Here is a 17,813-nt window from a genome sequence, read left to right as displayed (position 1 = left end):
CACTGTATGTTCACCATGCTATCTTGGTCATGGTATAGACACCTCCACTGTATGTTCACTATGCTATCTTGGTCATAGTATAGACAACTGCACTGTATGTCCACTATGCTATCTTGGTCATAGTATAGACACCTGCACTGTATGTTCACCATGCCATCTTGGTCATAGTATAGAAACCTGCACTGTATGTTCACCATGCTATCTTGGTCATAGTATAGACACCTGCACTGTATGTTCACCATGCTATCTTGGTCATAGTATAGACACCTGCACTGTATGTTCACCATGCCATCTTGGTCATAGTGTAGACACCTGCACTGTATGTTCACTATGCTATCCTGGTCATGGTATAGACAACTGCACTGTATGTCCACTATGCTATCTTGGTCATAGTATAGACACCTGCATTGTATGTTCACCATGCCATCTTGGTCATAGTATAGAAACCTGCACTGTATGTTCACCATGCTATCTTGGTCATAGTATAGACACCTGCATTGTATGTTCACCATGCCATCTTGGTCATAGTGTAGACACCTGCACTGTATGTTCACCATGCTATCTTGGTCATAGTGTAGACACCTGCACTGTATGTTCACCATGCCATCTTGGTCATAGTGTAGACACCTGCACTGTATGTTCACCATGCCATCTTGGTCATGGTATAGAAACCTGCACTGTATGTTCACCATGCTATCTTGGTCATAGTATAGACACCTGCACTGTATGTTCACCATGCCATCTTGGTCATAGTGTAGACACCTGCACTGTATGTTCACCATGCCATCTTGGTCATAGTATAGACACCTGCACTGTATGTTCACTATGCTATCTTGGTCATAGTATAGACAACTGCACTGTATGTTCACCATGCTATCTTGGTCATAGTATAGACACCTGCACTGTATGTTCACCATGCCATCTTGGTCATAGTATAGAAACCTGCACTGTATGTTCACTATGCTGTCTTGGTCATAGTATAGACACCTGCACTGTATGTTCACTATGCTATCTTGGTCATGGTATAGACACCTCCACTGTATGTTCACTATGCTATCTTGGTCAAAGTGTAGACACCTGCACTGTTTGTTCATCTGCGCTACACCTGGGACCTACAGCTTGTGTGTACAACAAACCAAAGTTCATACAAATGGTACCTTGCTTGTATGTAAGGTACTATTCCATGTATGCCAATACATTAGAAGAATTCCGAATTTTGACATGTGAAGCTTCAAACAGTATAGTTACAAGGACGTTGAAGTCCCGAATTCCAAATGTGCAAAAGAAATGCATATTCAGAGCTGAAATACCGAATACCTAACGCCGGGATTCAAATCCCGAATGTGAACAAAAAATTCGATTCGGGATTCGAATCCCCAATCCATTTGTAACTTCATGTTGCTCTGGAACTCTGGAGTACCAAATTTCCGGAATGGCTAATATATAGTGTTATAATATTGTGATACTTTTCGATTATGTTTTGATTTCTCCAAAACTCCGTGACAATTATTGTCACGTATGGTAAATTTGTAATGCCCACATCAGCTGTATCATACCACAAAGACAACAATTGGGTGCATTGGCCGAGTCGCCAAGTCGACGCAATTTGACGCACAAATGGGGAGGTCCGCCAGGTGTTGATGACGTCATAAAAAAAAAGGCCGAATTTTCTGCTATTTAGCCCCCTTTACAATAACATCCCTTAGCCAGCAATCAGTGATTGTTGGTTAGAATCCCCGTTAGAACCGAACATGTTTCCATGTTTATCAGCACCAAACGGGTGTTTGTATGGTTTTTTTTATATAAGTGCAAGACTCTGAGAACTGTGGCACTTTGGGTTTTCCTTCCCCGGGAAGCTGACACACTGTGATATAACAGTAATACTGTACAGAGCGGAGTTCAGTAACTCAGTCCCTCCTCACAACGCCCCATCTACGTGAGCACCACTCACTCATGCTACTGTGGTTGTCACGCTTCAGTTACAACAACATGCGTATAGCCTCTCACCAATACGACAGAGGGCCGGTGGGGTAGCCTGGTGGTTTAAGCGTTCCACCGTCACGCTGAAGACCCGGGTTCGATTCCCCACATAGGCACAACGTGTTAAGCCCATTTCTGTTGTCCCACGCCGTGATATTGTTGGAATAATGCTTCAGCGTAAAACTGAATTCAGTACCCTCTTCACCATGGCAATACTGTCACATTTCAGCACAATGTGTGGACAAACTAGACACCTGCCACGTGTACGGGGAGGCATCTTGCTTTGCACCGTTCCTCGCCTGGGCAGCAGAAAACTGTAGGAGGTACTGTGACCTATGTGAGTACGGCACCTGATATGAATTCAGTAGTGTGTGAATGAGTGAGTTTCGATTTTAAGTCACATCGGCAGTACTTCAGCCATATCGTGACTAAACAAAGTTATGTATTCATAATGAATAAAGTTAAATCACATAAAAATCTGTCAACGAAGGACAGCAATAAAAGCTAGAATTTCACAGATAAAGATGTAAAACTAGTATGTATATCGCAAACATTTTAACTATTGAAGGCTATACAATATGAAAACAGGCTATAGATCGCCAACAACTGAAGGTAGATCTACAATACATATTACTCAAAATTTTGAAAACAATTCTATTTCTTTTGAAAAACATATTACCAAATGCTACTTGACATGGTTAAAAAGATCCTTCATGTTTTTACACTGAAATGCAATACAGTGCGCATCACGATAGAACCATTTCAACATCACTCTGTGGAACGGGACACTAGCACAAAGCAATCTGTGCGCTGAAAGCATCTTGAGTCAGCGCTAAAGTATATGGGAGTTACGACCAGTAACGACAGTCGTAAGTATATGTCAAAGTATGGGAGTTACGACCAGTAACGACAGTCGTAAGTATATGTCAAAGTATGGGAGTTACGACCAGTAACGACAGTCGTAAGTATATGTCAAAGTATGGGAGTTACGACCAGTAACGACAGTCGTAAGTATATGTCAAGGTATAGGAGTTACGATCAACGTAGCGCTGAGATCGCTTTGTGCAAGCGGGCCCTGGGTGACGTGTAGGTCGACACACGACAGTAACTGTAGATAACATGCAGTATATGGACATGATTTTGGGAGGGGTATAAGCAGTGTGTAGCCTAATAAGTGAGTGAGTCACGTCGCAATAAATGGGCTTCACACATTGCACACATGTGCAAAACCGAACCCGATCTTTGCTGTGAACGCACTAACCACCAAGCTAATCCCCGCCTATATAGCCTAATGAAAAGACACTCATGACTGCTACATTGTAGCGGTAACTGGCAATACGGATGGTGAATTATGTCAGCGTTTATGCGGAGTTACCCACAAAACCAAAATACGTTAAAATTGTTACTTGTTGTTTCCTTGTCTGGGGTTCGGCATTGAGCGGATAAAAGGAGGATGAGCCAGTTTGGTTTCCGTATCTGGTGTCTGTGTATCAATGAGGAACTGTGGTATGGTATCTCAGAGAGCTAGCACTGTAAAACATACATTAGTCCACGTTGGTAGAAACAACCTCGCACATGCACGCACGCACGAACATGTGCACTCATATGTGAGGTGAGGTGAAATTGGGTTTAACGTCGTGCTTGAGCACTCATATGTACATATACTCTTCAAAATAGGAAGTATCTGGCGTGACCACCATGAGCATCGATAACAGTTTGGCAGCGGTGAAGAAAGAAAGATGCGAATGCTGTCTTGAGGAATGTTTTGATACTCTTGCTGAAGTGCTGTGTGGAATTCTTGAAGTGTCTGAGGTGGCGGATTGTCAATGGGGAACAAATCTAGAAGGCCAAGGTAACACCTGAACATTGTTTTGCTGGTCCACGTGCAACGTGAGGTTGAATATTGTCATGCTCCAAAGATCAACCATTGACGTTGATGAAGGGAACGACGTGACGTTGAGCTGGTCTTCGGGCAAAACGTCTGGCCTCCCAATGCCAATTGCGCACTGTCTGGTCGGAGATTCGACGCAGTCCAGGGATTTGGATTGTTGTGGATGATGAGGCCGTAGTGTTTGAACGAAGATGTCTCAACCGGATGTAGCGATCCAGGGCGGCGGTGGTAACTCTAGGTCGAACTGACCTGAGTCTGTCACAAACACTCCCAGTATTACTGTATCGGGTCCAAAGGTTTGAGATGGTCTGTCTGGACACGCTGAAATGCCTTGCCACCTCATGCTGCGATGCCCGTCCTTGTAAACGGCCGATGGTGTTGTGGAGCTTCTGTCACTCTTTTTTATTGTCTTGTCGTCTATAGTGGCTTAAAGCAATGCATGTGGAGTACCATTGATGTAGCTTTTTAAAGTCTGCAGTCACAGGCTTCAGCTCAGGGTGATACACAATTTCATGATGCACGTGCATTTCATGTAGGGTGCGTTTTACAGATTCACTACAGACGTGAGTGTAACGTTACGTTTTGTTCAACGTTTCTTTTCGCAAACGTTTTGTCGTCGGCTACCATTCCCCCACATGTGGGGATTCCGCATGGAATGATTTGTGTCAAATATTTTCCTAAACTTCAAATTTTTCCTATGTCCAGTTTTTTTTTTGAAGAGTATACATATGATCACACATATCGTACTCACCCACCTCACATCTCCAGGTACCCCTGAAGATCCGGGTTAGAATTGATCTTCAGCAACCCATGCTTGTCATTAGAGGCAACTAACGGGATCGGGTGGTTAAGCTCGCTGACCTTCTTGACACATGTCATCGTATACCAATTGCGTAGATCGATGCTCATGCTGTTGATCACTGGATTGTCTGGTCCAGACTCTAGCATTTACAATGTAGCTGGAATATTGATGAATGCGGCGTTAACAACAATCAAACCAAACCGAATCATATCTCCAGGTACAACAACGGCTCAGACAACTCAGGCCCCATCCCAGTCCAGCTGTGTTGACAAGCTGTCCAACTGTAAGAGTTATGGAAGCTACGTTTGTACTGGACAGTATGAGACCTGGGCTCGCGACAACTGCGCGATGACCTGTAACTACTGTGGTAAGTTCTGTTACGTTTTGTTTGTTTGTTTGTTTGTTATTAAACGCCACAGTCAACAATATTCCTACTCTATGGCGGAAGTTATGTTACGTTTGTTTGTTTGTTATTAAACGCCGCAGTCAGCAATATTCCTGCTCTATGGCGGAAGTTATGTTACGTTTGTTTGTTTGTTATTAAACACCGCAGTCAGCAATATTCCTGCTTTATGGCGGAAGTTATGTTACGTTTGTTTGTTTGTTTTTACACGCCGCAGTCAGCAATAGTCCTGATCTATGGCGGAAGTTACGTTACGTTTGTTTGTTTATTATTAAACGCCACAGTCAGTAATATTCCTGCTTTATGGCGGAAGTTATGGTACGTTTGTTTGTTTGTTTGTTATTTAACACCGCGGTCAGCAATATTCCTGCTCTATGGCGGAAGTTATGTTACGTTTGTTTGTTTGTTATTAAACGCCACAGTCAGCAATATTCCTGCTTTATGGCGGAAGTTATGTTACGTTTGTTTGTTTTTTACACGCCGCAGTCAGCAATAGTCAGGCTCTATGGCGGAAGTTATGTTACGTTTGTTTGTTTGTTATTAAACGCCGCAGTCAGTAATATTCCTGCTTTATGGCGGAAGTTATGGTACGTTTGTTTGTTTGTTATTTAACACCGCGGTCAGCAATATTCCTGCTCTATGGCGGAAGTTATGTTACGTTTGTTTGTTTGTTATTAAACGCCACAGTCAGCAATATTCCTGCTTTATGGCGGAAGTTATGTTACGTTTGTTTGTTTGTTTTAACACGCCGCAGTCAGCAATATTCCTGCTCTATGGCGGAAGGTATGTTACGTTTGTTTGTTTGTTTTTACACGCCGCAGTCAGCAATATTCCTGCTCTATGGCGGAAGGTATGTTACGTTTGTTTGCTATTAAACGCCGTAGTCAGCAATAGTCCTGCTATATGGCGGAAGTTTGGTACGTTTGTTTGTGTGATATTTAACACTGCGGTCACCATTATTCCTGCTCTATAGCGGAAGTTAGATACGAACAATTGTCGACCTGATGATATGTGTCAAGTTGACACTGTCAGCGAGCCTGACCACCCGATCCCGTAAGTCGCCTCTTACGACAAGCATGGGTTACCGTGATGAAGATATGGCTGTAATACTGCTGACCGACCAAGTCGCTAATAACTCGGGATGGACGTATATTGATACTATATTGATAATAACTATGTTTATTTGTAAAAAAATCTCAGATTGATTTCAGACTGGTCGCAGCGTGAGTGTTTCCTAGACTCCACCTAAAAGGTTTAGTTGGCATCACCTCCATATAACCCAAAGCCATAAGGTGGCGGTGGAGTAGCCAAATGGTTACAGCGCTTGCTCGTTATGCCGAAGTGAGTGAGTGAGTGATTTAAAATTTATAGTCACTCACGCCGAACACCCGGGTTCGATTCCCCACATGGGTACAAGGTGTGAAGGCCATTTCTGGTGTTCCCCGCCGTGATATTGCTGGAATATTGCTAAAAGCGGCGTAAAACCGAACTCACTCACCCCAACCCATAACTATTACCTGTATCGCAATTACTAGTCTTGCCTTTTGAGAGTGGTGTTGTTATCTGGTGATAATGATGTAACCCTGTTGAGAGCATTTGACAGGATACACACGCATCTGCCTAGGTTTGTGTGTGCCCAGGGTACCGGTCCACAAAGCATTCGTAGAGTTACGAGCTATCGTAACACTATAGTTTCCAGTAGGATTACGATTGGCGTGGAGCTACGAATACTCTGTGAATTGGAACCAGTTCGGCAAAGTAATCGTAGCGTTATGACTAACACCAGTCTATGTCAAAATATTGGAGTTACGATCACCTAAGCGATGAACTTACGGTTACGCTAAGGTCGTTTTGTGGGAGTCAGGTGGTCAGGTTCAGCGACGTGTTTCAGTGTAAACGAAACGGTTGGATATTGGTCGTAATATCATTTGGTTAAGCCCAAATTGGAGCACCTTTAGAATACAGCACCACAACTTCTCGTGAGGACGATCTCTGCCGTAGGTCACGTGTCATTAAGACAAGCAACCAGTTTGTGAGAACCCGTCGGACGCGAACCCTCGACCTTCGGATTGTTAGCTCGACAGCTAACCGACTGAACTACGTCCACACTGTTGCACAATGTGCAAATTTATCGAGTCATTCCTGTGACGTCACGGAAATGAACGGAAAGAGTCGAATAGGTCACGGACAATTACGAATGATACGGGTAGGCTTGGTGTCATGTGATTTTATTCTACGGACAATTGCCGAATGGATCCGATGCCATTTGGCACACTCGTCCCATTCCGTAATCTACAAATTAACGTGTGGCGTGGAATGAGCCGATATGCCTCAAACTGAAAAGGGTTGTTGACGTCAGGCGTCAGACGTAGATTTCACGGGGTATGCATGAATGACGCGCTTTTATATAAATCGGTGATTTTGTAACAGAAAAGTGATGTAGGGAACACTGTAAGGATAATGTGGATCGCACTAAGGAACGAGGGAGACATGAGCATGTGTAGTGACGGCACGAGGGTGAGTTAGCCTTCGAATCATTACTTTACAAAATTTATGTTGCGTGTGGAAGAGGTTTCAGTCAAAATAATCCCTTGATTTAATCCTAATAAATAGAATGCATTGACAGAACCGGCACAAACACAACTGACGTGTCTAGTGTAATGCATTATTACCGCTTCGAAAAATAAAATACTAATAAAACACTTTTCTATGTAATGGTGCAACTTACTGAATGACAAAAATATATATGTAAATTTTAAAAATTACAAAATACAAAATACACAACACATAACACCTCAGCAGCTCGTAATACAAATAAATATGAGCGTATTAGTGAAAAAAGAAAAATATTTCAGCTGGTGCTTGCAAAATATTGCGCATCCGCCGGTATACAACTACTGGAAACTCTCAACATCGTTGGGCTTATGCAATGACATAGCTCGTAGAGATGAAACACCAGTGAGCGGAGCTTACACGCACTCGCTGAGCCAGACAACCGTGTTGCCATGCAGGCGTCATAGGGCATTGTTTCGAGATCGCGCTTCGAACAAAATCACATCACATTACATTACGTAAAAGGGTATTATGACGTATTTTTAAAGTTTGTGGTGCTGTATTCTAAAGGTAGGCCCCCGAATATTTAACAGTTTAAAATATGCGTAAGCAACCAAGCAAAAGTACGTGTACTTCTTTGATTGGCAATCTAGAAGTTGGGTAGATGAAGAATGAGGACTATTTTTATGGATGTACAACTTCTTTATTCTGTATAGGCCACGTTTCGACATATATTCTAATGTCGTTGTCAAGCAAGTGGTACATGGGAAGTAATTTGGGTGATATAGATATAGTATGACCAGAAATTATTGAGAATTTTAGGAATATGTTTAATTGGATTTCTAGTATAAACAACCTTGACCAGCTATGAAGTGCTTGGTTTCATTCAAGAGAGACAACTCCGTTAATCGTTTTTCATAAGTTTGTGAAGAGTTATCCCCCTTTGTTTACTTGCTAGCAGACGACATTTTCAGTGATCCTCAGTATGGATGATTTAGAGAAGAGGAAGTTGATGTAAGAGTATTATAACAAGGACATCAGATCAGCTAAAGAGATTTCAAGTAGAACAGGCATCCCTTTGTCCACTGTTTATCGTGTTTTGAAAAATATTGCAAATGGATATGGCATTGAGCAACAGGGAGGCGCAGGTAGGCCCAGAAAATTGACTGTCGGTGACAGGAGGCGGCTTGGTATTCTTGTTTCTAAATACAAACGAAGGAGTGAGTGAGTGAGTTAAGATTTTAAGTCACATCGGCAATATTTCAGCCATATCGTGACTAAAGCAAGTTATAAATCTATCAACAATTTAAGTGAAATGATAAAATTCTGCCGACGAAGGACAGTAAAATAACTAGATTATCACAGATATACATGTAAAACTAGTAATTGAATCTAAAACATTTAAACTAGAGGGGACAACACAATATAAAAATGGGCTATAGATCGCTAACAACTGAAGTTAGATCACCATACGAGAGACCATGGGGACTTACAGTACATTTGCTTCCTGCATGGGCCATAGCTGGATTTACATCATCCCTTCAGCTGTTAGCAATTGAGATAAATCTAGCCATACGTTAAAATTACACATATTCTACGATTAAAAAACGGAAAGTTGAAATTTACTTTGAATGTTTTGGGACTTACGTACCCTCTCGGGAGGACAATAATTTTACAGTACTTTAACCCCCCTCGAGGATACAGCCACTAACAATCTGTGTTACTAATTCGAACTTCCAATCATAAAATATTTAGCTATTTACAAATCTGTTAACAAATCTAATTCTTTTAAAAATTCAATAATTAAATGATAACTGATACTATTTAAAAGATCCTTCATAGTTCGTGATTGAAAATATTTATCCCTTGTGATGGAATACTCAACACAGTCAAGCAAGACATGCTTGACCGTGATTCTTTCATCACAAGGGATACAAAACGGAGGATCCTCACCTTTTAATAGGTACTCATGCGTATATCTTGTGTGGCCAATACGACATCGTCGTATGATGACCTCTTCAAATCTGGACTGACAACCCAAGTAGGTGTAACCGATAGTTGGTTTTATTTCATGTAATTTATTTATACCGACTTGGGTGTCCCACTTCTTTTGCATCAGATCACGGATATAAGATCTAATAGCAGCTTTGTAATCAGAGTATGGGATAAGAAGTGGTGTCATAGATTTGTTGAGGGCTGCCTTAGCAGCAATATCAGCCATGGTGTTCCCAGAAATGCCAACGTGGCTGGGTAACCAACAAAAGACGATGTCGCATTGGCCAGTAGCAAGTTCATTGTACAATTCAATAATTTCTAATAAAAGTGGATGTTTGCAAGAAAGATTTTTAATAGCCTGAAGACACGAAAGAGAATCTGAAAAGATGATATATTGTTTATATTTACGGTGTTTATTAATATATTTAAGAGCTGTTAAGATGGCGTTTGCTTCTGCTGTAAATATAGAGCTGTTATCCGGTATTCGAGAAGATATTGTTCTGGATCCAATAACAGTGGCACATGCCACTGCGCCACCATCCTTGGACCCATCTGTAAATAAGGATTTGTATGTAGTATATTTATTTCTTAATTGGCTAAATTCTTGTTTATACTGTAATTCATTTGTTTCTGATTTTTAAATGTAGTTAATGTTAGATCAACTTGTGGCCTAACCAATTGCCAAGGCGGAGAAGAAAGAAAACGGGAAGGAGCTATATGTTCTAGCTCAATGCCAGCAGCAGAAAGAAAAGGTTTCACTCTTATACCAAGAGGCGGAACAAGAGAAGGCTTATTGTTATACAGATCTTCATGTAGTGGATTAAAGACACAGTTATATGCAGGGTTTGACTCATTTGAATAAAGTTTTGTAATATACTGTAAAGTTAATTTTATACGGCGTTGTGTAAGTGATGGCTCATCAGCCTTGACATAGAGGCTGTCAACAGGTGAAGTTCTAAAGGAACCAAGACATAGTCTTAGACCTTGGTGGTGGACAGAATCTAAAAGTTTAAGATTACTGTTGCAGGCTCCACCATATACGATGGAGCCATAATCAAGTTTGGAACGTACCAATGATCGATATAATGTTAGGAGGGTAGCTTGATCCCCTCCCCACTTAGAATTGGAAACGACTTTCAACAAGTCAAGTGCCTTCAAGCATTTAGTTTTAGGGACTTGATATGGGAAGAAAAAGTTAGATGCGAGTCAAAAATTAAACCCAGGAACTTGGCCTCCTTTACGACTTTGATGGGAGTGCCATTGAGAAACAGTTCCGGTCTTTATGCGGCTTATATTTTCTACAAAAATGTATACAATTAGTTTTTGATTTAGAAAATTTAAAGCCGTTTTCAAGACACCATTTATGTATTTTATTTAAACACAGCTGCATTTGCCGTTCAATAGTATGCATATTCTTACCCCGACAAGAAATATTAAAATCATCCACAAAAAGTGATCCATCAATTGAATCGTTTAAAACCTTTGATAAACTGTTAATCTTGATGCTAAACAGTGTTACAGACAAAATGCTGCCTTGTGGGACTCCCTGATCCTGATTATAATGGTCAGACAGGGTTGAACCCACTCGGACTTGAAATTGCCTGTTATTTAAAAAGTTGGATATAAATTGAGGCAAACGGCCTCGTAATCCAAAGTCATGTAAATCTTTTAAAATCCCATGTTTCCATGTTGTGTCGTATGCTTTTCTAAATCGAAAAAGATCGACACTGCATGTTGTTTATTAATTATGGCATTTTTCACAAAAGATTCTAAGCGCACTAAATGATCGATGGTACTACGGTTTTTACGGAAACCACATTGTATATTAGTTATAAGGTGATTGGTTTCCAAGTACCAAACAAGTCGATTATTTATCATGCGTTCCATGGTCTTGCAAACACAGCTAGTTAATGAAATTGGCCTATAATTGGAAGGATCAGTATGATCACGTCCAGGTTTAGGGATGGGCACAATTATAGCATCGCGCCACGACGAAGGAAATTGTCCAGATGTCCAAATGTCATCAAAATAGATAAGAGCGTCTCTAAACATGATTCAGGCAAGTGCTTCAGGAGTTGATAATGTATACCATCAGCTCCTGAAGCAGTATCGTGAGCTTGGTCAAGAGCAGTATGAAGCTCATGTATCGAAAAGGTTTCATTGTAGTCTTCCCCATTGTCTGAATTGAAATTAATAGATTTCTTTTCCTGCTGTCTTTGATATTTCTGGAATTCAGGTACATAGTTAGATGAGGAAGAATGTTTGGCCAAAGTTTCTCCAAGTTTATTTGCTATGTCAGATTTATCAGTTAATAATTCATCTCCACTTTTAGATGCTTAATGCTAGATTTAGATCCCTTACCTTTTATTTTCTGAATCATGTTCCACACCTTTGATATTGGCGTGCGCGAATTGATGTTTGAGACATAGTTTCGCCAAGATTGGCGTTTATTTTGTTTAAAAGTACGCCGTGCTTTGGCGTTTAAAATTCTAAATTTGTTTAAATTGTGGACCATAGGATGGCGACGGAAATAATGTTCAGCTTTCTTTCGTGCCTTGCGAGCTTGTTTGCATTCAGCGTTAAACCATGGTTTACGTACATGAGGAACTGCAGAGGATTTGGGGATACACTTCTCAGCTATGTGTCTGAGCTCATCTGAAAAACAGTTGATGGCATCAGGAAGATCATGAAAAAGTTCTGGTTTGAGTATGTCAGCACAGAAAGTTTCATATAAAGGCCAGTTAGCCTTCTTAAAGTTCCATCTTGATGATGGAGGAACATCAGATGGATTCACGGGTTTGAGAATTGTTGGGAAATGGTCACTTCCACACAGGTCGTCGTGGACTGACCACTCGAATTCACTCAATAAGTCTGAGGTAGTAATCGATAAATCAAGAGCTGAATAAGTTCCTGTGCCAGGATGTAAATATGTGCTAGAACCGTCATTATATATGCATAAATCATTGTCTGAACAAAAGTCTTCTAAGAGTTTACCTTTAGCATTAGTTGTTGTACCACCCCAGAGCGGGTTGTGGCCATTTAAATCTCCCATAATGATACACGGTTTTGGGGAGTTGGTCATATAAATTTTGAAGATCAGTCTTCTGAATGACTGAAGATGGTGAGATATACAAAGAACATAATGTGAATGCAACGTGTAAAGTGAGTCGCACTGCAACTGCTTGAAGATGAGAAGTAAGTGTAATAGGGCTATGGATAACATTCTGTTTGACTAGGATTGAAGAACCTCCAGTGGCCCTGTCACCCGGAGGTGAGAAAGAATGATAAGCATTGAAATAACGTAGGTCAAAAGGATCTGTCTGCTTTAAATAAGTCTCCTGCAAACAGAATGCTGACGGCATACAATCCTGGACTAATAACAGTAATTCATTATAATTATGCCTTAGTCCTTTTCAATTCCACTGTACGATGGTGTTGGAATTAACCATCTTTTCGGCGGATTTATTGGGGATCTACCCCGCACTGTTTTGGAGGGCGACAAGCTGTGTGCCCTATATTGGACGTTTTCGGACACGTCCATGTCCTCAAGTGATCCATATTTGTTGTAAAGTTTGATTTTATTTTCAGACCCTTTTGGGGCTCTGCCACTTTGTTTTTTTGAATAATCAGGCTTAGGTTTAGTCATGCCTTTAGCAATTTGATGGACATTAGATAGCGATTGAGACTTTGTGGTTGACTGAGAGGATGCGTTAGGATCAGGAACTTGTTGTGATTGAGTTTGAGACATGCCAGAAAGTGGCTCCGCTGTTTGAGTCGATATTGCACTTGAAAAAATCTGAGGAGAATCGGTTTTTACCCAAGTCAAATTTGTTTGGCAGCTGGAAGATGATTTAGGTACTTTAGGAGTTGCCTCAGGTTTTCTGGTTTTTGAAGCATATGTCTCTTGTTGGTCGCATCTTTGTACAAGTTGTTTAGCTTCGGCAAAACTAATATTCTGAGTAAATTTGATTCTGTTTATTTCCATCTGATGTCTCCAAATCGGACACTCTTTAGAGAAAGAGGGATGGTCCCCTGAACAATTGGTACACTTTTTGTAAGTACTGTCACAATCTTCTGTTGTGTGTGTTTTCTCACCACAGTGAGCACACACAACAGACAATGTGCAGGTATTGACGCCATGACCATACTTCTGGCACTTGAAGCATCTCAGTGGATTTGGTATGTATGTATCCACTTTGATGTGACAGTAACCAGCCTTTATTGACTTTGGAGCAGTCGGAGTGGAGAAAGAGAACAGATACGTGTTGGTTGGATGGGTTTCATTATTTTTCCGGGTTGTGAAGCGTTTAACATACATAACACCTTGTTCTTTCATCTCGGAGACAATATCTATTTCCAGCATGTCAGTAAAAAAGTCTATCCCGGTCTCTTACTATGCCCTTGCTGGTGTTAAGCGTTCGGTGGGCAGAGACTGATACAGGAATGCCGACAAATGAGTCAGTTGACAGGAGGTTGGTAGCCTGTGGTTTTCTACTGCATTCAACTAGAAGTGCACCTGTCCGCAAACGTTTAATGTTTTTAACATCTCCTGCAATGCCTTGTATGCCTTTTGATACAGCAAAAGGGTTCAGCTTTAAAGGTGTTTTGTCAACGGTCTCAATCACAATGAAACGTGGCCAGTAGTCAATGGATGTGGGCAGTCTTTGGTCGTTAACATCAGGATCAGTGTCAAGTGGACGTTTCTTTTTGTAATGGGGGTTTCGTAAGCCATAGTTATTGTTGAATGGTTCATCATCCGAGCTCCCCACCCTCCACGGAGTATCACAAGGACAATGCTAAAAACAGGCGGGCTTCCAGCCTGCAGCACCAAGGATACCCGGACGATATACGCAAGCAGAATAATACAAAGGTAAATATTCCACCTGATTGGCCCATGAGCCACCGCCTTCTGGGCATACGACTCTAGGCAAAAACACATATGAAATTGTGTAGTTGAAATTCAAAAGCTCTAAAAATTCGCCAAGACTTAAAAATAGAAGTTACAATATTCAAAATTTTGTGCAACATTACATAATGTGTGCTCAGGGCTTGGCGTGACCAGCCGATTGGTTGAACCGGGCCCATTCAACCACCCGTCTAGGTGAAGTAAGGGCCGAAGTGGTGTGTTGGGCAAAGGAACACTGTTCCTGGAACCAGTGCCCTCAACCACCAGAATCCCGTCCTCCACCGACACAGGGGCGCAACCCACGGCAAACAGGTTGGTGGACCAAATATGCCCCCCGGGTCCACAACGGGGGGTTGAAGGGCTCTTAGCGTGACCCAGCACCCACCACGAGGAGGTGGCCCTTCACGGGTGCCTACAAACGAAGGAGTTTAGAAAACTTAAGGCTGGATATGATTGATAGAGGAACTGTGGCTGTCTGTAAGGAGACAATTAGAACTGAGCTGCATGCAATGGGTTGGCAGAAAAGTCGAAGAATCCCTTCACCGATCATGAAACCTGAACAAAAGGAGCGAAGGTTGAACTGGTGCTTTACAGCATAAAAATTTTAACTGGGACAATGTGATTTTCTCAGATGAAAGTTCTGTGTGGCTGTTTCCTAATACACTGAATTCTGGACCAAACAAACTGAAAAACCTTCGTATCAGCGCCCAAAGTCAAGTCCGAAATTGAACGTGTGTGGTGGCATATCTGTGTTAGGGGCAACGTCCCTCTGTGTATTTGAAGGGAATATGAACAGTGAGCGGTACACAGATATTCTCGAGGGACATTTACTTCCATCTGCTCACGTGTTGTATGGATATTTGTGGATTTTCCAGAAGGACAACGACCCAAAACATCGTTCAAAGCATTCACAGGCCTGGTTTCGAACCCAAAATATGACATTATTAGATTGGCCAAGCTATAGCCCTGACCTAAATCTAATAGAAAATGTTTGGGGACTTATGAAGGAAAGTGTCAATAAGAAACATCTGACACATATTTCTGAAATGAAAGAAGAGGTGGTCCGATATTGGGACAGCATGGACCACGACTTTCTAACTTCTTTGATCAGTAGTATGCCCCGCCGCATTGAAGCCTGAATTGCTGCTCATGGTGACTTGACAAAATACTAACTGTTCACCTGTGTTTGACTCTGGGGTTATGTTCTGTCAATATTCACATTTAATACGTGAGTAATGAGTGAAAAAAAGAATAAAATTACAATCTTTAACTCTCAATAATTTCTGATTGTACTGTACATGAGATGTTTGTATAATAGATGAGGCGAAAATAAGTTGTTTATACAATAGAAGAAGTTGATAACACAGGATTGAGTAGGTTTATGTGAAGCCAGTAAAGAACATGTACATAGTTTTAAGGGATTAAGGATGTTGATGGGCAGCCAGTAGGGAATGATATACATAGGTTGTTTACATAAGTGATAAAGGGACTGTTAGGAAGCCAGTGATGAAGTGATGTTTACACAATGGATAATGTGCAGTGTTACTCAATGGGTAATGTACAATGGTTGAGTAGGGTTACATGAAATTAATTGAGCAAGTGATGTTAGGCCATGGGGATGAAATACCCTTCATCTCTGTTGATGACTGGACAAATCTTCTTTATGTGGACAGCTTCAAGTAGTTTTCGGGTTTTGAAATCAGGCTAGTTGCTTTCGATGACTTTGGTGGTATTCCAACTGATGTTGTGGTTCGGGTTAGCTTTAAGGTGGTCGGCTAGGGCGGATTTAGATTCTTTCTTTCTTACTGAGGCCTCGTGTTCTTTGATCCTAATGGTGACTGGTCTTGATATTTCACAAATATCAAGTACGCGTCGTCATTCTCAGGGGTTTTACATTGTATTTTGCCTGCTTCCTGTTTAATGTGACTGAGGTCCTATGCGGTAAGGTTGTATCAGCATTAGTTCAACTGTGCCATAGATATAATGTTCTAGTATGAAGCACCAATGTCATATAGTTCCAGGGGAATGTCTGTACAAGGGTCAGAGCTACGGGCAAGGCAAGGCAAGACTTGGCGCGACGGCTGTGACTACCAATGTACCTGCGTAGATGCCACCGTGGGCACGTACATCTGTAAAGACCTGTAAGTCTCACCTTTCTCTAACCACGTGTTACAAAAAGCCATTTTGTGTACCACTTTAACTTCTATATGCTATATACCCGTGCGTACGTGTCAGTGTCTATGTAAAAGTCATGTTTAAAAGTAAATGTCATATAACCATCGTATTACTGTTATCATTGTTGTTGTAATTCGTGTTCCTGATGCCTCTGCTAGTGTTATTATTATCATACTGGTTCATATCCTTTTAGCAGTATTCGTATAAATATGAATTCTAATTAAAGTTATAGCATTATTTTACATATTATTATCAGTGTAAGCTGCTGGCCCCTCCCACCGGCAAGTGCTGCCCCACGCCAAGCTGCCCTAGCGGCATAGTCATCAACTACCCGCCAGGTTATGTTGGCGTTTAACAGGCAAAAACCTGTGTAGCCAGGCAACAAAACAATTCAGTGAAGTAAAATACAAACACGTTTGCGAAAATTGTAAGCATTCGAATTAGGAAAATAAAATATTTTTAGTTTAGTCTTGTCTTTTGTGTTGTCGCATATCTTTACATTTTTGAGGTACAGTTGGATCGCCCAGTTGTTTCATCAGATGCGTCTATATCAATCAGGAAGGTAAACAATGGCCAACATTGGCAGCATCAGCATCAATATACATGCACAAGGTAATGTTACAAAGTACTGTTACAACTACACGGGTGATGCTTATGTAATACAGGCACTAAGTCCTGTTATCTGATATAGCTGGAATATTGCTGAGTGCGGCGTTAAACAATATCCAAACCAAACCAAACCTGTTATGTGAAGAACAGGATTTTTTTGTTCATTTTTGATGACGTCAGCACAACCGGTTCGTGTCGACATATTCCGACAAGGTTATTTGTTAACGCGTTCCTTCAAATTTTGAGTTTATGGTTTTCGAAATTATGATTGATTAAAGTGTGAGAACCGAAAAGCATCTGATGAGGTGGTCAGAATGGCCAAGCTTTGACCCCATCTTGATTCAACAACATCATCAACACGTTGCGTGTTTGGCTCACGACACCCAAATGGCGGTTTGTGGGTGTTAACAACACGTGTGATAGCCCATTATTCTTGACCTTGGTTACGAAACAAGATTCGTATAGCATGAACTGACTCAAGTTACGTGAGAGAGTGAAT

At 41.2% G+C, this 17,813-nt stretch overlaps 1 protein-coding gene across 4 annotated transcripts in view; it reads left to right on the top strand.

The window, feature by feature from the left end:
- Positions 1-17,172, top strand: part of LOC124278317 (putative tyrosinase-like protein tyr-3) — a 69,944-nt gene extending 52,772 nt beyond the window's left edge. For 3 of the 4 annotated variants that reach the window (XM_046714034.1, XM_046714036.1, XM_046714033.1), the window contains 4 exons: positions 2,210-2,317; positions 4,891-5,040; positions 16,546-16,671; positions 16,962-17,172. In XM_046714034.1, coding sequence (XP_046569990.1) covers positions 2,210-2,317; positions 4,891-5,040; positions 16,546-16,637 — 350 coding nt within the window. In that variant the 3' untranslated portion in view covers positions 16,638-16,671; positions 16,962-17,172. The remainder of the gene's footprint in view (positions 1-2,209; positions 2,318-4,890; positions 5,041-16,545; positions 16,672-16,961) is intronic. The other variant, XM_046714035.1, reaches the window with a different exon arrangement.
- Positions 17,173-17,813: the final 641 nt, after the last annotated feature.

This window comes from Haliotis rubra, unplaced genomic scaffold (assembly GCF_003918875.1).
Source record: "Haliotis rubra isolate DU_JTF1 unplaced genomic scaffold, ASM391887v1 Scf235, whole genome shotgun sequence".
NCBI lineage: Eukaryota > Metazoa > Mollusca > Gastropoda > Lepetellida > Haliotidae > Haliotis > Haliotis rubra.
The sequence above is the reverse complement of the archived record's forward strand: the minus strand, read 5'-3'. Positions and strand labels throughout refer to the sequence as shown.